This window comes from Staurois parvus, unplaced genomic scaffold (assembly GCF_062004578.1).
Source record: "Staurois parvus isolate SC_StPar_1 unplaced genomic scaffold, SC_StPar_1.0 ptg000063l, whole genome shotgun sequence".
Taxonomy (NCBI): Eukaryota; Metazoa; Chordata; class Amphibia; order Anura; family Ranidae; genus Staurois; species Staurois parvus.
Genome location: NW_028317859.1, coordinates 170,725 through 195,950, shown reverse-complemented (window position 1 = coordinate 195,950; position 25,226 = coordinate 170,725). Strand labels below are relative to the sequence as shown.

Genomic DNA, 25,226 nt, shown 5'->3' with positions numbered 1-25,226 from the left:
TAACACAGAGACAAAATAGCAACACAAAATTCAAAAGAAGAAAGAAATGCATGTCTAACAAATTATGCACTGATTTGCATGTTCATAAGGGAAATAAGTATTTGATCCCCTTCACAAAAGATGACTTAGTACTTGGTGGCAAATCCTTTGTTGGCTATCACAGAGGTCAGACGTTTCCTGTAGTTGGCCACCAGGTTTGCACTCATCTCAGGAGGGATTTTGTCCCACTCCTCTTGGCAGATCCTCTCCAAGTCTTTAAGGTTTGGTGGCTGATGTTTGGCAACTCGAACTTTCAGCTCCCTCCACAGATTTTCAATTGAATTAAGGTCTGGAGACTGGCTATGCCACTCCATGACCTTAATGTGCTTCCTCTTGAGCCACTCCTTTGTTGCCTTGGCCGTGTGTTTTGGGCCATTGTCATGCTGGAACACCCATCCACGACCCATTTTCAATGCCTTGGCTGAGGGAAGAAGCTTCTCACCCAAGATTTGATGGTACATTGCTCCGTCCATTGTCCCTTTGATGTGGTGCAGTTGTCCTGTCCCCTTAGCAGAAAAACACCCCCAAAGCAGCATGTTTCCACCACCATGTTTGACAGCTGGGATGGTGTCCTTGGGTTCATGGGCAGCATTCTTCCTCCTCCAAACACAGCGAGTTGAGTTGATGCCAAAGAGCTCCATTTTGGTCTCATCTGACCACAACACTTTCAACCAGTCCTCCTCTGCATCATTCAGATGTTCAGTGGCAAACCTCAGATGGGCCTGGACATGTGCTTTCTTGAGCAGAGGGACCTTGTGAGCACTACAGGATTTCAGTCCTTGTCGGTGTAGTGTGTTACCAATTGTTTTCTTGGTGACTGTGGTCCCAGCTGCCTGGAGATCATTGACAAGATCCTCACGTGTAGTCCTGGGATGATTCCTCACTGTTCTCATGATCATTGACACTCCTCGAGGTGAGATCTTGCATGGGGTACCAGATCTAGGGAGACTGACAGTTGTTTTGTGTTTCTTCCATTTGCAAATGATTGCACCAACTGTTAAAACCTTCTCACCACGCTGCTTGGTGATAATTTTGTGGCTCAGTCCAGCCTTGTGTAGGTCTACAATCTTGTCCCTGATCTCCTTGGACAGCTGTTTGGTCTTTGCCATGGTGGAGAGTTTGGAATCTGATTGTTTGATTGCTCCTGTGGACAGGTGTCTTTTATACAGGTAACAAAATGAGATTAGCAGCACTCCCTTTAAGAGACTGCTTCTAATCTCAGCTTGTTAGCTGTTAGCTTGTATGAAAGGCACCTGGTAGCCAGAAATCCTGCTGAATGATAGGGGATCGAATACTTATTTCCCTCATGAACATGCAAATAAGTGCATAATTTATTAGACATGCATTTCTTTAGAATTTTTTGTTGCTATTCTGTCTCTCAGTGTTACAATACACCTACCATTTGATTTTTAGACTGATCATTTCTTTGTGAGTGGGCAAACATTCAAAATCAGCAGGGCATCAAATACTTATTTCCTTCACTGTAGTTTTAACTGTTTATAAAGTGATAGGTGGAGTTTGGCTTCAATTTGTATATGTATTTAAATCTGCTAGTGTATCTAACACTCCCCTCCCCCGCCCAGACTGATGATGCTGCTGTCCAAAGGTGCCCCCTGTGCTCAGGGGCGTGTTTGCCGCGAGGAAAACAAGGCGTTTGCCTTGGGTGGCATTTTTCAGGGGGCGGCGCTTCCCCTGGCAGAGGTGACACACAGGAGCTATTATGTAGACTTGCAGGTCTCAGCTACCTACATGGAAATGGATCTGATCCGCGAGAGGCTGCTGGAGGATGGGTGGAGAGGGTGTCCGGTGTCCTACTCCCCAAGCCGGATCACAGGCAGATGTCACGCTGCGATGTGAGCAGAGCAGAGGGATGGGTGCTGTCTGTGGAGGGGAGAGGGAGCCCTGCCTGGGAGAGGAGAGGGGAGGGAGATGATCCTGACTGGCTGGCTGTGGAGTGCCGGGTACTGCTGGGGATCTGCAGTATGCTCACTTTCCCTCTCACGGAAAGTTGAGCTGTGAGAGAGAGAAGACTGTGCATGTGTGGTGGGTAGGGAATGAAGACAAGTGCCAATTTGCAATTTTTTAGGGCCACACATCCAAAAACTGGTAGTTCCTGCCATTTGCCATGCAGAAAAGGGAGGGCAATGAAATGAGCAGCCGTACAGTAAGCATTCTTTTAAAAAATGGAGTACTGCATACTGCTTCTAATCCCAGCTTGTTAGCTGTTAGCTTGTATGAAAGGCACCTGGTAGCCAGAAATTCTGCTGAATGATAGGGGATCAAATACTTATTATGTATTTTCCGTGAGGCAAACAAGGTGTTTGACTTAGGTGACATTTTTCAGGGGGGGTGGCACTGCTCCGGGGATGTCTGGAGCGGTGGAGGTCAGTCTATCTCTTTCTCTCAGGCCACGTGGGTGATCGGTGCTGGGGTGGAGTGGAAGCATCCGATTTTTGTGTTGCCTTGGGCAGCACAAAACCTAAATACACTACAGACTATTTTTATTTATCCAGAATGGGGGGCTCTAATACAATGGTTACTGGCCAGATTGCCAGATGAAAACAGACCTAAAAGTGGTTGTAAAGGCTTAAGAATTTTTACCTTCATGCATTCTATGCATGAAGGTAAAAAACCTTCTGTGTGCAGCAGTGCCCCAGCCCCCCTAAAACATACCTGAGCCCCATCCCAATCCAGGAGATGTTCACGAGAGTCTCCACTCTCCCAGGTCTCTCCCTCCATAGTGGCTGAGATGGCAGCAGCAGCCATTGGCTCCTGCTACTGTCAATCACAGCCAGTGAGCCAATGAGGACAGAGAGGGGCAGGGCCAAGCCACGCTCTGTGTGTGAATGGACACATATAGCAGAGGCTGGAGAGTGAGCCTGCTCTGGTGTCCCCATAGCAATCTGCTTGCTCTGGAGACACTAGGTAGGAGGGAGGAGTCTGGGGCTCCAGTGGGGGACCCGTGAAAAGGTGGATTGGGGCTGTTCTACGCAAAACCATTGCATAGAGCAAGTAAGTTAGTTAGTGATAAAAAAAAACAAGCTTTTAATATCACTTTTAAAAAAAGAAAACTAAGGAATCAGTAAGCTGCAATATACAGTATTACATTTTTGCTTTTGGTTTTAATTCCTGCAAGTTGCGTGGTGGGGCCTCAATAGGTCAGACTTATTTTTCCAACACATCCCACAGATGCTCAACTAGACTTGAGATCTTGAGAATTTAAAGGCCAGTTCAACACTAGTTATTTTCCTAAAACCATTCTTAATCACTTCCTGTCTGGCCCATGTACAGAAACCGCCGGACGGGAGCAGTGCAGGAGCGGGTGGCCGTTTATAAACGGACTCCGCATTCCCTGCCTGTGTGTGCTCACTGGGAGCAAGCAGCACCGATCGCTGTACAGGACCTCTGTGTGAGGTCGCGATCATGTGATCACTGACTGGCCAATCAGTGATCACATAAATAGTAGTAAGCAAGATGTCACTTGCTGACATCATTGCTTACTACAAGTGAAATCTGTGAATGATCACAGAGGTCACATGGTACAAGGCTATTCCCAACAGCCAATCACAGCTCTCACAGTATTTCTCAATGGCTGCAAGAATGCAGCCAGAGAGAAGGAGAAATTATTGCTTTTACAGCCTTTATGGGTGTAAAAGCAAACAGTGTACAAAAAAAAAAAAATCTTCATCACCCCCACACAAGTAGTAGAGTGTCACTATGGTGACACTGTACTGCTAGGGTGACAGTGTGTTAAAAAAAACAAATAATAATATAAAAAAAATAAAATAAAAATGTAAAAAATAATTTTGAAAATTATAATTTTTGGTCATAAACTAAGTTATTTTTTTTTACCAAAAAGATAGTTGAATATATTCTGGCCAAGATTTAGGAAGGAAGATTATTAATTTGCAAAAGTTTAATAAAAACACTTTTTTTCAAAATGTTTGGACTTCTTCATTTATATAGCAAAAACAATAACACCCCAGTGGTGAATAAATACCACCAAAATAAAGTTTTAAGTGCCTCAAAAAAATGCTAAAAAATGTGTATTGCATGACCGCACAATTGTCATTCAAAGTGTGATAGCACTTAAAGCTGAAAATTGATCTGGACAGGAAGTGGGTGAAAGTGTCCAGACTTGAAGTGGTTAAGCCATTTTTGCAGGGTGGCAGTGCACATTATTCTGCTGAAAAAGGTCACAGTCATCAGGGAATATTATTTCCATGAGGGGATATACTTGGTCAGTAACAATGTGCTCCATGGTCCAGTTCTGATGTTCACAAGCCCACTGTAGTCCCTTTTGGCTACGGACAGGGGACAGCATGAGCACACTGACTGGTCTGCAGCTCCACAGCCCCATACACAACAAACTGAGTTGTCCATTTTTCTGCTTTATTATTATTATTATTATTATTATTATACAGGATTTATATAGCGCCAACAGTTTGCTCGGTGCTTTACAATATAACGGGAGACAATACAGCAACAATGCAGTTCAATACAAGAGGGTTAGGAGGGCCCTGCTCCTTGGAGCAGTACTTCAATTTCAGAGACATGTTTACTTGCTGCCTAATACCACCCACTGACATTCAGATGTCATTATTATGAGAGATTCAATGTTTTTCATTTAACCTGTCAGTGGTCATAATAATAATAATTATATATATATATATCTTTTTTTTTTTACCACCAATCTCTGCTCAATTCTTTTTAAGAGCTTCTCTGCTTACCACCTCTTCTGAGCTTGTCTCTCACCTCTGCTCACCATCTCTTTTCATCTCCCATCTCTTTTGAGCTCATCCCCCATCTCTACTTACCATCTCTTCTGAGTTTTTCTCCCATTTGTGTTCACCATATATTGTGAGCTTATTTCCCATCTCTGTTCACCATCGCTTCTGAGCTCATCTCCCATCTCTTTTCACCGTCTCTTCTGAGCTCATTTCCCATCTCTGTTCACCATGTCTTCTGAGCTCGTCCTCATCTCTGCTTACCATCTCTTCTTGTCTGGTTCCCCCATATCTGCTTCCCATCTCTTTTGGGCTCATCTCCCATCTCTGCTCACCATTTCTTCTGAGCTCATCTCCCATCTCTGTTCACCATTTCTTCTGAGCTCATCTCCCATCTCTGTTCACCGTCTCTTCTAAGCTCATCTCTGTTCACTGTCTCTTCTAAGCTCATCTCCCATCTCTGTTCACCATCTCTTCTGATCTCATATCCCATCTCTGTTCACCGTCTCTTCTAAGCTCATCTCTGTTCACTGTCTCTTCTAAGCTCATCTCCCATCTCTGTTCACCATCTCTTCTGAGCTCATCTCCCATCTCTGTTCAACCTCTCTTCCGAGCTCATCTTCTATCTCTGCTCACTGTCTCTTCTGAGCTCATCTCCCATCTCTGTTCACCGTCTCTTCTGAACTCATCTCCCATCTGTGTTCACCATCTCTTCTGAGCTCATCTCCCATCTCTGTTCACCATCTCTTCTGAGCTCGCCCCCCATCTCTGATTACCATCTCTTCTGAGCTCGTCCCCCATCTCTGTTCACTATCTCTTCTGAGCTCATCTCCCATCTCTGCTCTCCATCTCTTCTGAGCTCATCTCCCATCTCTGTTGGCCATCTCTTCTAAGTTTGTCCGACTTTTCTGCTTACCATTTCTTCTGAGCTTGTTTCCCATCTGTATTCTCTGCCTCTTCCACCTGCCTTCTCTCTGTTGTCTTCAACCTCTCTGCCACTTATATCAGGACACCTTCTGAATTGTGGCGCATCCTCTATCCTATATCTTTTTCTACTGGATTAAAAACATCAACATAATTTGTACTTGTAATGAGAGTATATAATGCTACTTGAGATGGCCACAATCTCAAGCTCTAAACAGCAATGTAGCCTCAATTATGGATTATACAACATGATATTCCATGTTACACTTATCAGAGATTTGATACACTTGCCAACCCATTTTGTGCCTGAGTGAGCATGTTTGTTTTTTATAATTTGTTCTAGATGATAACCCTGCAAACCTATTAACTGAACTGACTGAATCACCATCATATCGAAATAGTAATCATAGCTTTATGTGCTACCTTGAAATACAGTAGCAAAAATGCTAGGAGTATTCTGATCAGCTGTAACTTGATGTGTGAAATGAAAGCAAATGTAGGTGTTGTTAATTTTTATTTTATATTATTTTGTAACTTAATATCCAATAACAGAAAAATATGAACGGATTAAAACATGAGCAAGACTGGTTTCATACAGCCTTGGTTGGAAAAAAAAATAGATGTATAACCTCAAAACATTCAGAGACAAAGTTTTGTCATTAAGAACTCACCTACTACCCTTCCCAGGTAAAGAGCTTTCGGTGAATCAAACTTAGGGTCTTCCCATAGGTAGAACTGTTTCTCAACTAAGTCATAATAGTCCACCTGCAATGAGTACAGTATACATATTTTACATAAATCCACATTAGTTCCTTGATGTTGTCAATGAATGATTTCTTAAAGGAATTTTCCACTTCAATAAAATGTGTAAAACTGCTTTAGTTGGGGAGTTCCTCCAAAGATGTCCTTATAATGATAGGAACAAAAATCATAGTGCCTGCCTTTGAGACCCATAACTTTCAGTAGGTTTATAAACATGTGGCTGTTGATAGCTTCTTCTCAAACTATGGTTGGAGAGGTGACCGAGACCACCTATTTTAATTACCTATGTGAGCATTACACTTCTTTTGTTTTTCATTGTTTTAGTGAAAAGAACTAGGTCTTTTAAACAGGCCATAGATGGCGTAATTTTGCATGATTCCCCCATCAGCACAGACAGTGCTGACAGGGGAATCCTTCCTGTCGAGCAATTGTCTTTTCCCAGCGGGGTCGAGCAGGGGAAGCCGTCCCCACCCTGAGAAGATAGTAATTAATGCTAGCAGCTATAGCAGTCACCAGAGATAATCACAAGTGAATCTGATCGATCCGAAGCTGAAGCTGAACCAATCCGAAATTCGAACTGTGTAAGGCCGGCCTTAAGTTACTTTTCTTCTTTAAGTATTTTAAGAAAAATTACAAAAAATATACAGTAAATTATCAAAATTAATATTTTAGTCCAGTGGTCTCCAAACTGCAGCCCATGGGCCAGATTAGGCCCTTTGCTTGTGTTTATCTGGCCCTTGGGGCACTATTCCTCTCACTGATACAAGTATTCCTCCCACTGACACTAACAATGGGGCACTATTCCTTCCACTGACACCAAATATGGAGCACTTTTCATACCACTGACACCCTAGATGGGGAACACACTGATATCAATAATGGGGCACTATTCTTGCCACGGATATCAATGATGGGGCACTATTTTTCTCACTGATATCAATGATGGGGCATTATTCCTGCCACTGATATCTATAATGGGGCACTATTCCTGCCACTAATATCAATGATGGGGCACTATTTTTCTCACTGATATCAATGATGGGGCACTATTTCTCCCACTGATATCAACAATGGGGCACTATTCCTGCCACTGATATCAATGATGGGACGCAATTCCTGCCAATGATATCAATGATGGGGTGCTATTCCTCTCATTTATATCCATGATGGGGCACTATTCCTCTTACTGATATCCATGATGGGGCATTATTCCTTCCACAGATACCAATGATGGGGCACTATTCCTCTCGCTGATATCAATGATGGCGCACTATACCTCTCGCTGATATCAATGACGTGGCATTATTCCTTCCACGGATACCAATTACAGGGCACTATTCCTCTCACTGATATCAATGATGGCACACTATTCTTCTCACTGATATCAATGATGGTGCACTATTTCTCTCGCTGATATCAATGGTGGCGCACTATTCCTCTCGCTGATATCAATGATGGTGCACTATTTCTCTCGCTGATATCAATGGTGGCACACTATTCCTCTCACTTATATCCATGATGGGGCACTATTCCTCTTACTGATATCCATGATGGGGCATTATTCCTTCCACAGATACCAATGATGGGACGCAATTCCTGCCAATGATATCAATGATGGGGTGCTATTCCTCTCATTTATATCCATGACGGGGCACTATTCCTCTTACTGATATCCATGATGGGGCATTATTCCTTCCACAGATACCAATGATGAGGCACTATTCCTCTCGCTGATATCAATGATGGCGCACTATACCTCTCGCTGATATCAATGACGTGGCATTATTATTCCTTCCACGGATACCAATGACAGGGCACTATTCCTCTCACTGATATCAATGATGGCACACTATTCTTCTCGCTGATATCAATGATGGTGCACTATTTCTCTCGCTGATATCAATGGTGGCGCACTATTCCTCTCGCTGATATCAATGATGGTGCACTATTTCTCTCGCTGATATCAATGGTGGCGCACTATTCCTCTCACTTATATCCATGATGGGGCACTATTCCTCTTACTGATATCCATGATGGGGCATTATTCCTTCCACAGATACCAATGACAGGGCACTATTCCTCTCACTGATATCAATGATGGCACACTATTCTTCTCGCTGATATCAATGATGGTGCACTATTTCTCTCACTGATATCAATGGTGGCGCACTATTCCTCTCGCTGATATCAATGATGGTGCACTATTCCTCTCGCTGATATCAATGATGGGGCACTATTCTTCTCACTGATATCAATGATGGGGCACTATTCCTCTCGCTGATATCAATGGTGGCGCACTATTCCTCTCGCTGATATCAATGATGGTGCACTATTTCTCTCGCTGATATCAATGGTGGCACACTATTCCTCTCACTTATATCCATGATGGGGCACTATTCCTCTTACTGATATCCATGATGGGGCATTATTCCTTCCACAGATACCAATGATGGGACGCAATTCCTGCCAATGATATCAATGATGGGGTGCTATTCCTCTCATTTATATCCATGACGGGGCACTATTCCTCTTACTGATATCCATGATGGGGCATTATTCCTTCCACAGATACCAATGATGGGGCACTATTCCTCTCGCTGATATCAATGATGGCGCACTATACCTCTCGTTGATATCAATGACGTGGCATTATTATTCCTTCCACGGATACCAATGACAGGGCACTATTCCTCTCACTGATATCAATGATGGCACACTATTCTTCTCGCTGATATCAATGATGGTGCACTATTTCTCTCGCTGATATCAATGGTGGCGCACTATTCCTCTCGCTGATATCAATGATGGTGCACTATTTCTCTCGCTGATATCAATGGTGGCGCACTATTCCTCTCACTTATATCCATGATGGGGCACTATTCCTCTTACTGATATCCATGATGGGGCATTATTCCTTCCACAGATACCAATGACAGGGCACTATTCCTCTCACTGATATCAATGATGGCACACTATTCTTCTCGCTGATATCAATGATGGTGCACTATTTCTCTCACTGATATCAATGGTGGCGCACTATTCCTCTCGCTGATATCAATGATGGTGCACTATTCCTCTCGCTGATATCAATGATGGGGCACTATTCTTCTCACTGATATCAATGATGGGGCACTATTCCTCTCGCTGATATCAATGGTGGCGCACTATTCCTCTCGCTGATATCAATGATGGTGCACTATTTCTCTCGCTGATATCAATGGTGGCACACTATTCCTCTCACTTATATCCATGATGGGGCACTATTCCTCTTACTGATATCCATGATGGGGCATTATTCCTTCCACAGATACCAATGATGGGACGCAATTCCTGCCAATGATATCAATGATGGGGTGCTATTCCTCTCATTTATATCCATGACGGGGCACTATTCCTCTTACTGATATCCATGATGGGGCATTATTCCTTCCACAGATACCAATGATGGGGCACTATTCCTCTCGCTGATATCAATGATGGCGCACTATACCTCTCGTTGATATCAATGACGTGGCATTATTATTCCTTCCACGGATACCAATGACAGGGCACTATTCCTCTCACTGATATCAATGATGGCACACTATTCTTCTCGCTGATATCAATGATGGTGCACTATTTCTCTCGCTGATATCAATGGTGGCGCACTATTCCTCTCGCTGATATCAATGATGGTGCACTATTTCTCTCGCTGATATCAATGGTGGCGCACTATTCCTCTCACTTATATCCATGATGGGGCACTATTCCTCTTACTGATATCCATGATGGGGCATTATTCCTTCCACAGATACCAATGACAGGGCACTATTCCTCTCACTGATATCAATGATGGCACACTATTCTTCTCGCTGATATCAATGATGGTGCACTATTTCTCTCACTGATATCAATGGTGGCGCACTATTCCTCTCGCTGATATCAATGATGGTGCACTATTCCTCTCGCTGATCAATGATGGGGCACTATTCTTCTCACTGATATCAATGATGGGGCACTATTCCTGTCACTGATATCAACGGTGGGGCACTATTCCTCTCATTGATATCAATGATGTGACACTACTCCTGCCAATGATATCAATGATGGCACACTATTCCTGCCACTGATATCAATGATGGGGTGCTATTCCTGCCACTGATATCAATTATGGGGTGCTATTCCTCCCACTGATATCAATGATGGGGCACTATTCCTCCCACTGAGACCAACGATGGGGCCACTATTCCTTTCACTGATTCCAACAATGGAGCACTATTCCTTTTACTGATACCAATGATAAGGCACTATTCCTCTCACTGATATCAACGATGGGGCACTATTCCTCTCACTGATATCAATGATGGCACACTATTCCTGCCACTGATATCAATGATGGGGTGCTATTCCTGCCACTGATATCAATGATGGGGTGCTATTCCTGCCACTGATATCAATGATGGGGCACTATTCCTCCCACTGAGACCAACGATGGGGCCACTATTCCTTTCACTGATTCCAACAATGGAGCACTATTCCTTTTACTGATACCAATGATAAGGCACTATTCCTGCCACTGATATCAACGATGGGGCACTATTCCTCTCACTGATATCACTGATGGGGCACTGTTCCTCCCACTGGTATCAACAATGGGGCGCTGTTCCTCTCACTGATACCAATGATGGGGCGCTGTTCCTCTCACTGATACCAACGATGGGACGCTGTTCCTCTCACTGATACCAGCGATGGGGCGCTGTTCCTCCAACTGCTATCAATTATGGGGCACTATTCCTGCATCTGATACCAATGATGCAGATTATTCTTCCCACTACTACAAATAAACTTCTACTGCCCACAGGCATTATGTAATTATTTTACCCCCCTGACCACCAAGTTTGAGATATTTTCAACTCCCACTGACCAGAATCCAGCTTAAACTAGCCCTATGCTTAGAAAGTTTGGAGATCCTTGTTTTAGTCCGATGGAATGTTTCTATACTTAGTTAAATGGTTGGTAAGGTTGAATAAAGATATCAGTCCACCCAATCCAACCTGGCTGTGTGTGTTTATGTCACAACCATTTTCAATATAGATTGTGTTCACTGAGAAACATAGCCAAAAGTTTTTTGAATTTATCTACACCCCGTACTGACATCACAAACTGTGAAAGGGAGTTCCATATCTTTACCACTCTAACAGTAAAAAAAACCCTTACGCAGTCTTACACAGTTTAACATGGAATCCCTTCTTATTCAGCTTCATTGTGTGGCTGTGTGTCTTCTTTAGAGACCTAAGATTTAAACGTGTTCTCCCAATGATATAGTCACCATTTAAATATCTGTCTATTATGATCATATCCCCTCTTACTCGTCTTTTCTCCAGGGAGAATAAGTTTAATGTTTATTCCCCTTATTCAATTTGTTACCCTTCTCTGGAATCTCTCCAGTTCCAGCACATCCTTCCTGAGGATTGGTCACCAAAACTGGACAGCAAACTCAAGAATGTGGGTGAGCCAGTGCTTTGTAAAGTAGTAGAATTACAGTTTAGTCTCTTCAGAATTCTGATCATAAGAGCTTCCTCTACAATTTCCGATTTTGTTCCTGCCCACCTTGGAAAGCTACGTGCTTGCACTCACCTTTAGGTATTTGTACTTCTCATTTTGCTGTCTCCCTAATGCAGTGTTTCTCAACTCCAGTCCTCATGGACCCCCAACAGGTCATGTTTTCAGGATTTCCATTATTTTGCACAGGTGATTTGATCAGTTTCACTGCCTTAGTAATTACCACAGCTGTTTCATCTGAGGGAAATCCTGAAAACATGACCTGTTAGGGGTCCATGAGGACTGGAGTTGAGAAACACTGCCCTAATGTAATATAAAATCAAACAAGGAGTATAGGGCTGCCTTGCAAATATGTAAACCTTGAAACTAAAAGGAGGAAATCTCGCTAAGTACTTCTTGAAAGATATATGAAACCTTTAGATGATTTAAGGTGGACCTTAACTCAAAAGCAATACACCAAAAATTAAATCTGTGCAGTCACCCCAGTATCTACACAACACAAAACAAAAAACTGGGTTGCAATGTAACACCTAATAAGTGCTTCTACCCCACTGTCCAACATGAATCCCCCTCCAGCAGTCATAGGATAGCAAAAGAGCCAGGTGAGCATTCAATGGGCAAATTCAGAAAAAAAAGAAACTTCTGACTATTGTTGATACCTTCTTTTGCCAGTGACAACAGAAGGACAACCCAGGGAAAGGAAAGGTATGAAAATCTGACAAGTGGGAACACATACAGAAAATCCTGACAAATATGTTTTTGTACATGTATGAGATACCTGTAGTATGAGCTGAAGAGTATTGCAGTGACCTGTTTCCATTACTAGCATCAGCCCAGCTGGGGTAATAAGCACTGTTTGACCTCGCTTTATAATTTTAGGTCAAATGTGGAGGTAAGTAGGTGTTCTCACTGGGTGGAGTACATATATTGTACTTGATATTTCAATATAAGAAGAGGATTTTGAGCTATCACAAGATCTTTTCACTGGTGTGCGGCTGTAACATCTTTTTTGGACTAAATATTTATTTTTTATGCACAAGTTATTATGTTAATGATATGCTATCTGTGATAAGGTTTGGGGTAACACTACACTATATTGGTTTTTGGCTGAATTCAAAAGCAGCCCTGTAGCTGTATTTCAGCAGTGTTTTTAAAGTACTGTGCCTCTGACAACTGTGCTGCTCACTGTTCTTTTTGCTGGAGATAAATCTGCAGTGCAAGATCTCCCTGCTGATGCTTCAAGTATGACCAAAGGCAAAACATTTTTCTTTTACTTTTGTATAGAGAGCACAGGGATTAGAACGCCTGTTTTTATTGCGTCCCCGTTATGGAGATTCTCTTTATTTGTCCTGTTAACCATTATCAATGAAAATTAAAGGAAAATCCCAAAGTAATAGAGAAAATCTTCTGATGGAGACAGGAGTTCTGGTGACCTGGGGGGTCCCCAAGGAATTCCCTTAATTTGCAGAGATTTTCTCTCACTTCATGTTTGGCAATGGGACAAAGACATAATGCACAACAAGGCATGGTAAGTCAGTAATAGGAAAAAGATCAGTTATAAAGAACATATAAAAAATTCTAATAACTAGTCCTTTTTCCACTTCTTTCCATTATTAGGCACTGCTTCCACGTTTCTCTTGATCACTTCAGCATCTACCAGAAATTGACATATGAGTTTTGGGTTGACTGTCCAAGTTGAATTACATTATGGTTTTTCGTGTCCCTGTTGACTTTAATTGCAAGAAATCAACACCAGAATTCATGGATTTTGATCCATGTACTGTACATGCTTCTAAAAGTATACAAGAAAATGGCACACAAATTTCATCAAAACACTCCATTAAGAATAGGCCCCATAACAACTGCAACATTCTTAATGAAAATTAGGAATATATTAAGTAGCTGGCCTTGAAAACCTAACAATATTTATAGTATAAAGATATAAAATAAATGTATATTGCACTTAAACCTAAGATTTCCTGTATGAACTGTAGAATCTAATCCAACGAGCAGTTTGAATATATTCTTAATATAAATCATCAGATTACTAGTCACTATAATGGACATTATTCTGTACTTGGAACTAGAGATGTACAGCAACACATTTACAATATATAGTATTACCTGAATGTAAAGTGTACGGTAATCCCTGGTGACATTAACCCTGTGTGGTCTGCCATCTGTCAGGTTTCTCTTGCTTAGCTGAAAGATATTTGGACTTTTGCTCCTCAGTTGATAATTTAACTGCAAGGTTCCTGCCATACCAGATAATAAAAGAAGAGTTAACAAACTTGGCATGGTAAAGGGAAAGCATTCCAAGAGGGCACATACTGTATATTTGAATTATCTCTGCACTGAATATCCTTAAATAATGTTTGATGTGACTTTCATATTTTTATGGACCCATTCACACCACTCAGGTCTGCTGTGATGTCTTAAATGGACGCACATTATTCACAAGTCAATGTGCGTTGTGTCAAGGAAGCCCATTCATATAAATGGGCTACCTTCGCAACTGATGAAAAAATGGCTACCTTACACACAACAAAAAAAAATTCTGCATGCTCCATTTTCTCCAGTGTAGTGTGTTGCAACACATTGTGGCGTGATGCCAGTTTATTATTTTCTGTTTCCTTCTGGGGAGATGCCACAGGAAGCAAGAGGGAATATCTACAAAGTGGGGGAATTCCCCTATTAGACAGTCATCATCTCATGGGCTGTCTCCATTGGAAGACAATGCTAAAATGTAGCATTTCCCATCACTTTCTGTCTTGGAGGCTGTGGTCAGTGGTCACAAAGATAAAAATGCAGCTAAATCAATCTTACAAGTACACACACAACATTAAAAAACAAAAAAAACAAGAGCTCTAATCGTGCCCTACTCTATCCAAAACAAAAGAAAAAAGTATTAGCCTTACATACACCAAACTGACCCTATTAAAGTCACCCATCTTTTTATTTTGATACCCCCTCCCCACCATGTTATGATTTGTAACTGATTTGTACTTGGAAACACCCATAAAAATCTGCAATAAGTGTTTTCCCATAACTGAAATATATAAAGTGTGTGTGTGTGTGTGTTTTTTTATTCCTTCAGAATTGTGTCCCAAAACTGCACACAATGGTGTTTCCAGATCACAATGGATTTTAAAAAATGTAATTAGCATTATGTAAAACATGGACCTACCCTCTGGCCTGAGAAGGAAGGCAATATAATCTGTGCTGAAGGAGCTGACATACAGAAGAACAGCTGGTGCTGAGTTAGTCCTGAAGCTAAATGAAATCTCCTCACGAGTCAAGTTGCTGACATAAAGGGGAAGAGACAGGATGACTTTCGCAAATTCCTGGGCAGCAACCATGCCAGCTGAAAGTATATTGTGGCGTAGCCATGTTCCTGCTTCAAAATATGCACCAATGTCTGCAAAAAATGGAAAAAAGAACAACGCTTTAAAATACAAAACAATTTGGAATGTTAGAATACAAGTCATACCCCTCACCTCATTATGTTTCCCTCATAAAATAGCTATAATCAGCCACAGATCAGTGATTTTAATGCAAACTATGTAGGCCTCTGCAAAGCTGAAATTACTTAAAAAGTAGGGTCCCACCCCCCATGCTGCAAGGGAAACACACATATTGGTTGGGGGAGCAGGAACAGCAGTTTTACTTACCTTTTTTTTTTTTTAAAGGATAAGACACTATGTCTTTATTTCTACTCATACTGAGGGATATACCAAGGAGGAGTGCTCCAGTGTATTAAGAGAGTGAGAGATCTTTGTGGGGATAGTGGCAGGAGAGGAGAGCCACAATTGAAGGAGTAACCACCATTACTGCTACGCTGTAAGGAGTAACCACCATTACTGCTACGTTGTTAAGTAGTAATCACCATTACTGCTACGTTGTTAAGGAGTAATCACCATTACTGCTACGGTGCAACTCAAGGATATAGTCCCATTTGGGGAACACAAGCGTTTTTAGCCTATTCATAGGCTTTGTATGAGGGATATACCAAGGAGGAGTGCTCCAGTGTATTAAGAGAGCGAGAGATCTTTGTGGGGATAGTAGCAGGAGAGGAGAGCCACAATTGAAGGAGTAACCACCATTACTGCTACGCTGTAAGGAGTAACCACCATTACTGCTACGTTGTTAAGGAGTAATCACCATTACTGCTACGTTGTTAAGGAGTAATCACCATTACTGCTACGGTGCAACTCAAGGATATAGCCCCATTTGGAGAACACAAGCGTTTTTAGCCTATTCATAGGCTTTATATGAGGTGAGCGCATAATAAGATCATTATTCAAGTCACTGGGAATTGGAGTTCACATTACCTGGGATTTTTTACGAGTATCACCAGAGACTGATTTATTTATCACTCATTTATCATCAATCATGTTTATATTTTTTGTGCACATTGAATATTGACTGATATTTTCAGTGTATTATCACTTTATGGGTGCACTTAATTTTTTATATATATATTGTGTTTACACTATTATATGGATTTAATTTAAAACAATTTTTATGATATTTAATTAATAACAATTAGGAGCGCGGCACCATTGTGATATTTGTTGAATTTTTATGCACATTGCATGAGTATGTGTTTGGTGCTGACGAACCTATCTTATAATTAATTGGTGGCTCACAAGATTTCTATTTCATTTCAGTTTTACTTACCTTATTCCTACCTCCTGTAGGCTTCCTCCCACCTGAAGTATATTCCCCCAAAATGTCTTCTCTTGACATGCCGTTAGTCTAAGGCACTCACAAAGAATACAGGACCAGCGGTACTATATGGTAAGTGAGGACCTCGCATGTGAGAAAAAAAAGAAGTATTTTAAGTGGACCTAAACTAAACTGCAATTGTGCCCAAGCTAGAGATGGGAAGGCCTGGAAAAAATGGAAATGTTGGGGGTAAAAAAATGTTTTTCTTTTTTTTTGCACAAAAAAAAAAAAAACGTGAAATATGTTATTTTCCAATGATCAATAATATATCTATGACATGGTATTCAAACCATATATAATATGAAAAACATACTGAAAGATTTACATAAAGTCTCAAACTATTGTAAGTTCTCTCAGCTGAAGACAAGCAAATCCTGAAATATAGTTCAAGGAACACTGTACTTCAAAAATGCAGTTCTCAAACAAGAGAAATATATATTTCTGCCACTAGGGGGCACTTCAGGGGCAAGCATCCAGTTTAGTATGCTTGTGGGCTCCATCTTGTACCTCCTACAGTTGGGTGATTGTTGGGATACAGAAGATAATAGTTTCTGTCCTTTCAGGCCTCAATTGACTGACAAATTAGTTTATCTTTATAAGCTTTAGACGATTCCTAATAATGTTCTCCACCATCACGACATAATGTTTACCTATAGTCTGCTCAGTACATTGGTTTTTATTTTCCTCCCCTCAGTAAAATGGTGAGATCAGCATCTGGAGTTCGAAAACATTTCCACAATGCAATTTCTGCTCAGAGCAATGCTACAAGGATGACAAAACACATCCCGCCATGCGATAGGTGCCCTAAAGACATTAAAAAAATATTTTATGGAATTAAATGATGAGCACCATAATGAAAGTGCAAGTAGTTTTTCCCTCCAGAGTTCTCATTCCAGGAACACTCTTTCTGCTGCTTCTGGATTATCACAAAGTGTTTCTTCACCAGCAGCATCTTCAAGTAAGGAAGTGTTACAAACCACAGCCTCCCAAAAATACAAAATACCTTAATTTATAGATAAAATTACACCTGAAAATCAGGAGAACGTTGATCGAGCTCTTGTGCTTGTAATCAAACCCCCTTTAGTTGCAGGTATTGTGAAGTACTTAATTCTCAAAGATCATAACAGGGACTAAAAATGCCAATTTGAGTGGTTTCTAGCAGCTTACAGCCCTTACTTGTTTATTTACATTAGAAGGCTGTCAAGTTGCCAAGTTTTTGCTCTGCATAGAAAATAAAGGGGAAAGGAGGTGTGATCTCAGTGCCACAGGTGTGAACTATGAAGTGCTCCACAATGCCTATAGCTACAAAGGTCAGTGAGAGCTTGTTAACAATATTTAATGTCTAAGCACAAGTGTACTTTAATTACTTCAGAACCGCAATGCGTAATTATATATCAGCGGTTCTGAAGCATATACCGGGCTGATGCCTGCAGCTTCAGGCATCAACCCAGTATTTTTTTTAAATAGCAGGTGATTCACTAGAATGTAAAAGCAATTAGAGAGGCTAACTAACCACTGGAATGCTTTTACAGGTGGCGGGAGGGATCTACTGCTACCCTCTGATGCCTCTCCGGGCTCTTCGTTCCACCAGAGAACCAGGAATTTAACTGGCTTACAATGCAGTGCCTTGAAAAAGTATTCATACCCCTTGAAATGTTCTTGTTATTAAAAAAATAAGTTGGGCTGTCTAAGAGGGATTTGATCACACAGTTTATTGTGACCATGCTAACATATAATTTCTGATCAGAAGCAGCAGAGCCAGGGGTGTATCAAAAAATCAGTGGGCCCCTTTGCAAGATCAAAAGTGCACCTTACGCATTGATGCATTGTGGTGAAAAGTGGGCATGGTTTAAACTGTGCTAAATAGTGGGCATGGCTTAAAGGGGATACGATTAAATAGAGTCTGAAATGGTTTATTGCAGAATGTGGTAATGTTGGATAGGGAATGTACACAGCAGAGTGTATGGCCATGGATAGTATGTGTAGGAGAGGAGTGTGGAGTGTATGGAGGTGGGTATAATGTGCAGGAGAGTAGTGCGGAGTGTATGGAGGTAGGTAGTATGTGCAGGTAGAGTTCAGAGTGTTTGGCGTTGGGCAGTATGTGCAGCAGGGTCGTGAGGAGTGTACGACTGGGTAGTATGTGTATGAGAGGAGTGTGGAGTATATGGCGATGGGTAGTATGTGTAGGAGAGGAGTGTGGAGTGTATGGGAGTGGGTAGTATGTGCAGGAAGAGGAGTGCAGAGTGTATGGCGGTGAGTAGTATGTGCAGGAGAAGAGTACAGAGTGGGTAGTATGTGCAGGATAGTATCAGCATGGCAGATGATGGTGTCAGTAGTTCTTTATTTTTATTTTTTACAATTTTATTTTTTATTATTTTTTGCAATTCATTTTTGTTATTATTTTTTTTAAAAATGCTGAAGTGTCAGAATGTTATTGTTTATTTTTATTATTTTTTTTTAATTTTATTCTGGGGGCAGTGGACAATGTCAGTAGGTTAGTAGACGGTGTCAGTAGTTTTTTGTTTTTATTATTTTTTACTATTTTATTATTTTTTACAAATTATTCTTTTCACAATGCTTGGGGGGGGGGGTAGCAGTGTATGGTGTCAGTAGAGCAATGAACAGATTTTTTTTTTTTTTTACAATTTTATTTTCTAATTATTGTTTCCAAATAATTTTGTATAATTTTTTTCACAATGATTTGGGGGGTCAGTGGACAGTGTCAGCAGGGCAGTGGGCAGTGTCAGTAGAGCGGTGGATGGTAGCAGTAGTTTTTTATTTTTGTTAATTTGTACAATTTTTTATTCTTTTTCACAATGCTTAGCGGGGGAGGGGGGGCTGTGGATGGTGTCAGTAGTTTCTTCTTGTTTTTATTATTTTATTTTCTATTATTTTTTACTATAATTTTTGTTCTGAGGAAGGGGCAGTGTACATTGTCAGTAGAGCAGTGGATGGTGTCAGTAGTGTTGATTTATTTTTTACAAATTTAATTTTTTTGCACAATGCTTTTTTGGGGGATTACTTAAAAAATACTTATTACATTTTTTTAAATCCGCTTTGGTGAGATGTCAGGGGAATGCATCCCCTTTGAGACAGAGAAAGGGACTGAGGACAGAGATTATCTAGTCCCTTTCTCTGCAGCCTCAGCTGCACTGAAGATGAATGAACAGGAGACAGATGCTCCTGTTCATTCATAAACTGAAGCATAGTAAACAGTTTATGATGCTTCAGTTATGAATGGACAGACTCAGTGATCGGTACTGATTACAGACTCTGCTCATTCAGAAAAGGAAGGGGCCACTAAATTACTGGCCCCTTCCTCGGTTCTCTATCCTGACAGACAGCAGCCAGCAGGAGAGGAGAAGAGGGAAGCCATCAGTGTTGCATGGAGATGCTGGGCCAAGGAGCACACAGGGGGGCTGGAGTAGCACATGGGAGGTGCCCAGAAAGGAAGGGAAATCCGATGGATAGTCGGGGATGATCGATGCGGTGATGGGGACAGTAACAAGCACCAATCTCCCCATATGGCTTTCCATGAAGCAGCTGAAATCTGCAGAAGAGGAGAAGCGACTTTCAGCTGCTTCATAGAAAACCATATAGGGAGAATGATGCTTGTAACTGCCCCCACCACTGCACTGATCACCCCCGACTGTCAAATTTTACATGCTGCAAGAAGTACCAACCAGGGAGAGGGCCTCCTACTGGCCCCGAGCACTCGGGTGTGCCCAAATAATCAGTCTACCCCTGTGCCTGACATATGTCTCATCCACGTGTGCAGTGTAGGTCAGAGTGCAGTGTGGGTCAGACCACAGTGCCGTCCCCCCGGGACCTGGCACTCAAATGTGACCGTGCTTAGGCACATTCTGTTCTTGCAGGCATAACCACCTTTTCCTACTACTGATTATTGGATTACATTATTGGTGTCATTGGGGGAGGGGTCAAGGATTAGGTAGAGCTATCCACAGAAACGCAGTACAATGGACGACAAAAGTAGACCTGGCCAAACAACAGCTACAGAATGCCTATTGTAAGTGCTACATCATTCACAAATGACTTTTCTTACACGGTTTGAAGGGTAAAGCAGTTTGAATCTAGGTGTGTTTTAATGGATGCCAGTACTGAGAGAATATGGTGGCATCCATTGCAGTTTTGCTTTAAACATGCACTGCTACAGTATTAATGACATAGTATGAATTTGAGGATTCATCATATCTTCCATCAATGTGTTAAGCTTGGGGTGGCAGTGTAATGGTGATGCTATTGAGTCCACATGGGGAAGTATCTCAGTTTGCAGCACTTTGTGAATCCGTGGCACATAAATAAAGCAGAAGAAGGTCAGTATTAGATAGGTGTACATCTTCATTTCCTATAACATTGCACTATTTCTACCCTTGTCTTCAGTGTCTGCCACAGATACAGATATTTATTTTCTGCATAATGAAAGTTGGTATTGTTCTACCTCTTCCAGTACTCTTTACCCCTATTTACCTCTAGTGCAAAATGGTCCTTCAAAGCCAGTTCCATTACAGTCACAGGTATAGTAACTGTATCTCTCCACACAGCGGGCTCCATTCTGGCACTCCATCTGTGGCCTCTCACAGTAGCCTGTGCAGTTGGTCCTCACCCCTAATCTCTCATTTGCCTTTCCTTCTAAGTCTAAGGTCAGACCATTCATCCGAAGACCACGGAGACAGCCAATGTATGGCTTCAGTCTGTAGTCTGCAGAGCCTGTGATTGGCAAAAATAAGCAAAGAACACACTGAATGCAACAGATGATATAATAAACTAACAAGTTACATGATTTCATTACACAACAGTAACTGGTCTATATATAATTTAATGCACCACATTCCTAGTGACTATGTACATAGGAAATTATCTAATTTTTGTGACTTCAAGGTGCCCATTCAAAAATGTAAAACATCGTCTAAAAGTTCAATTACTTTCTTGACATTTTTTAGGAATAATTATACAATTCATATACATAGGCAACCTTCTTAAGGCTATTTTGGCACTTTATGTAACTAAGGCAATAATGTCACCTATTTAAAAAATAATGCTTCACATTTGCCTTAATAAACCACACCGTTAGACCATATACATTTTTCATAAACCAGACACTTTGTTTCCACTGGTATCTGTACTTGTTTTGTACGCTAGTCATGTTTTGTGGTCCTGGTGATTATAATGTGTTTTGTGGATTTTTATACCCACTATCAGGTATCTATAAAGAACATTATTGCTACCACTGAGTGATGTATCAAGAATTGGAGACCACCTCACCAAACTAGCCCCGTGGGAGGATAACAGTTAAGTGGCACCCACAATAATGACCAAAATATTGGGAACTCAATATTGACTGCATCCATAATGAGGAAACCCAAAGACATCAAGACAGTCTTTATAGCTTCTGACAGAGTCATCCATGTTAAGCTCCATACCCAAACCCCCATGTAAACAGGCTCAACAGGCTTCAAAATGATATACTCTTAGACTGTAAGCTTCAAGGAGCAGGGCCCTCCTATACCTCTTGTATTGAACTGTATTGTTGCAGTATTGTCTCCCTTTATATTGTAACGCGCTGAGCAAACTGTTGGCGCTATATAAATCCTGTATAATAATAATAATAATAATATTATGTGAATTGGAAGATGGCCTATATTCCTTCACCATCCAACATCTCCACCACCACAGGGTCTCCTGGGCTCAGTGTTCGAGGGTGAGGATACCTCCTGATTTGCTACAAGGTTACAAGTCTCTCCCAGTTTTCATTTGGCTTATATTAGCTTGTAAAATTAGATTGTGCACACCACCGAGACTGGATGTTTTACTTTGGCTTTTTTTAGTTTGTCTGGCAAAGTATTGCAAACAAGGATAATATGTATGCCAGTCGTTCTGTTAAGAAGGCTCTAGAGTCCTGCATCATACTAGCTGGGAAATTCATGAAGAGGGTTTATGATACTTTTTGGAATTCTGTTGTACCTCCCCCAAATTCATGTACCTGGCCCTATGGATCTGGTATGGATTTGAAGGGGAACCCCACGCCAGAATAAAAGAAAAATTGGTGTGGGGTCCTCCCAAAATCTTTACCAGACCCTTATCCAAGCATGCAGCTCGGCAGACCCTCCTGAACCGTACCAAGCCACATGCCCTTAACATGAGGGGGGGGGGTTGCTTTAGAACAGGGGGTGCATTGGGTAAGTGTCAATATGGGGCGGAATCATCTGGTGATGTCACTGGGTAACCCAGCCCACATGTTTATCTGTCATTTGGGAATGACACCCGCCCAATGAGAGGTAGACATAGGGGCTGAGTCACCCGGTTACGTCACCAGGTAACCCCCACCCCTATGTTTACCTGTCAGGTGGCTGTGTCGCTGGATGGATGTTTTTTTTATGTCTTTTTAACCACTTCCCACCCGGACTATAGTAAAATGATGGCCGGGCGGGACTCTCATCGATCCGGGAGAGCGTCATATGACGTCCTTCCTGTATCATGCCTTGCATGTTCCTGCAGGGCAGCACTGTGGCGAGATCTGTCACTGGCTATGTACCTCGGACATGGCTGATGACAGATCTGTGTACCGGCCCCATTGCCAGTACCATGTGACCTGCTGTGACCAATCACAGCAGGTCATATGATAGTTGTAAACAATGGATGGCTTCATTTCATGCCATCCATTGTATACAAGTGTGTCTAGCTGTGAATGGTCACAGTGATCACATGCACAGGCTGGGCCAATCACAGCCCATCTGTGGCATGTGATTAGCCATGGCCAATCACAGCTAATCACAACAAAAAAACATGAATGAATCAATTTCATTCTGTTAAATGCTTGCTTATAGCAAATAAATTCTGAAATTGTGTAAAAAACAATTTCCCAAAGTAGTACAATGTTACTATGGTTACTTTGTCATAGTGTAATATGAAAAAAAAAAAAAAAAAAAAAAAAAGATATTAAAATTTTTTAATAAAAATTAAAAAAAAATTATACATTTTTTTTGTACTGTCACCAGTCAGTGTCCTTGATTTTTAATTTCTTAATTTTCCAAAAAATTACAACTTCAAAAACCTCTCCATGCCTCTACGTCGGACTGTCTACTTTGCAAAAAGGGGTCATTTGGGGGATATCTGTACTGTTCTGACATTTTTGGGCCTCAAGAAATTAGACTGGCCATCAGTACTTCAGGATTGATCAATTTTCAGATATATCCCATAGTTTGTGAACTCTATAACTTTCCTACAGGCTAGATAAATACTGATTTGGGTTACTTTCACCAAAGAAATGAAGAACAATTATTTATTTGCAAACTTTTATAACAGAAACAAAGAAAAACTTAGCTTTTTTTCAACATTTTAGATTTTTTATTAATACAGCAAAAAATAAAAACCCCAGTGGTGATTAAATATCACCAAAAGAAATCTCTAGTTGTGTTAACAAAATGATAAAAATTGCATTTGGATACAGTGTTGCAGAACCACGCAATTGTCATTCAAAGTGTGAGCGCTGAAACCTGAAAATTGGCCTGGGCAGGAAGGGGGTAAAAGTGCCCAGTATTAAAGTGGTTAAAGGAACACTTTGAAAAAACATCAGATCTCAATGGGGAAAAATATCATGCTGGATATTATCTATACTGATATGGAATAGGTAATGTGTTAGGAACGTAAGGATGCCCCATCATTTGATGGAAATGGACATTACCAGCCTACAGAGGACTGCATTCAAAGACACCCCGAAAATCAAAGTGAAAAAATGATGCAGCAGGCTAGTCCATTTTGCTAAAATGTCATTACATCAACACAAAATGGTACTCAGTAGCTTGTATGGCCCCCACGGCTTGTATTCATGCCTGTCAATGTCGGGGCATTCTCCTAATGAGACGACGGATGGTGTCCTGGCATATCTCCTCCCAGATCTGGACCAGGGCATCACTGAGCCCCTGGACAGTCTGAGGTGCAACCTGGCGGCATTGGATAGACCAAAACATGATATCCCAGAGGAGTTCTATTAGATTTAGGTCAGGCAAGCGTGGAGGCCATTCAATGGTATAACTTCCGTCTTCCTCCAGGAACTGCCTGCATACTCTCGCCACGAGGCTGGGCATTGTCGTGCACCAGGAGGAACCCAGGACATACTGCACCAGCATAGGGTCTGACAATGGGTCCAAGGATTTCATCCCGATACCTAATGGCAGTCAGGATGCCATTGTCTAGCCTGTAGAGGTCTGTGCGTCCCTGTATGGATATGCCTCCTCAGACTATCACTGACCCACCACCAAAATGGTCATGCTGAACGATGTTACAGGCAGCATAACGTTCTCCACAGCTTTCACGTCTGTCACATGTGCTCAGGGTGAACCTGCTCTCATCTGTGAAAAGCACAGGGCGCCAGTGGCAGACCTGCCAATTCTGGTGTTCAATGGCAAATGCCAATTGAGCTCTGTGGTGCCGAGCAGTGAGCACAGGGCCCAATAGAGGACATCAGGCCCTCAGGCCACCCTCATG

General features: G+C 41.6%; 1 protein-coding gene across 1 annotated transcript in view; it reads right to left on the bottom strand.

The window, feature by feature from the left end:
• Positions 1 to 25,226, bottom strand: part of CNTNAP1 (contactin associated protein 1) — a 227,226-nt gene that overhangs the window by 38,388 nt on the left and 163,612 nt on the right. Inside the window, exons 18-21 of the mRNA XM_089668764.1 lie at positions 21,210 to 21,449; positions 15,181 to 15,411; positions 14,118 to 14,248; positions 6,362 to 6,455 (exon numbers count right to left, since the gene is read on the bottom strand). Coding sequence (XP_089524890.1) covers positions 6,362 to 6,455; positions 14,118 to 14,248; positions 15,181 to 15,411; positions 21,210 to 21,449 — 696 coding nt within the window. The remainder of the gene's footprint in view (positions 1 to 6,361; positions 6,456 to 14,117; positions 14,249 to 15,180; positions 15,412 to 21,209; positions 21,450 to 25,226) is intronic.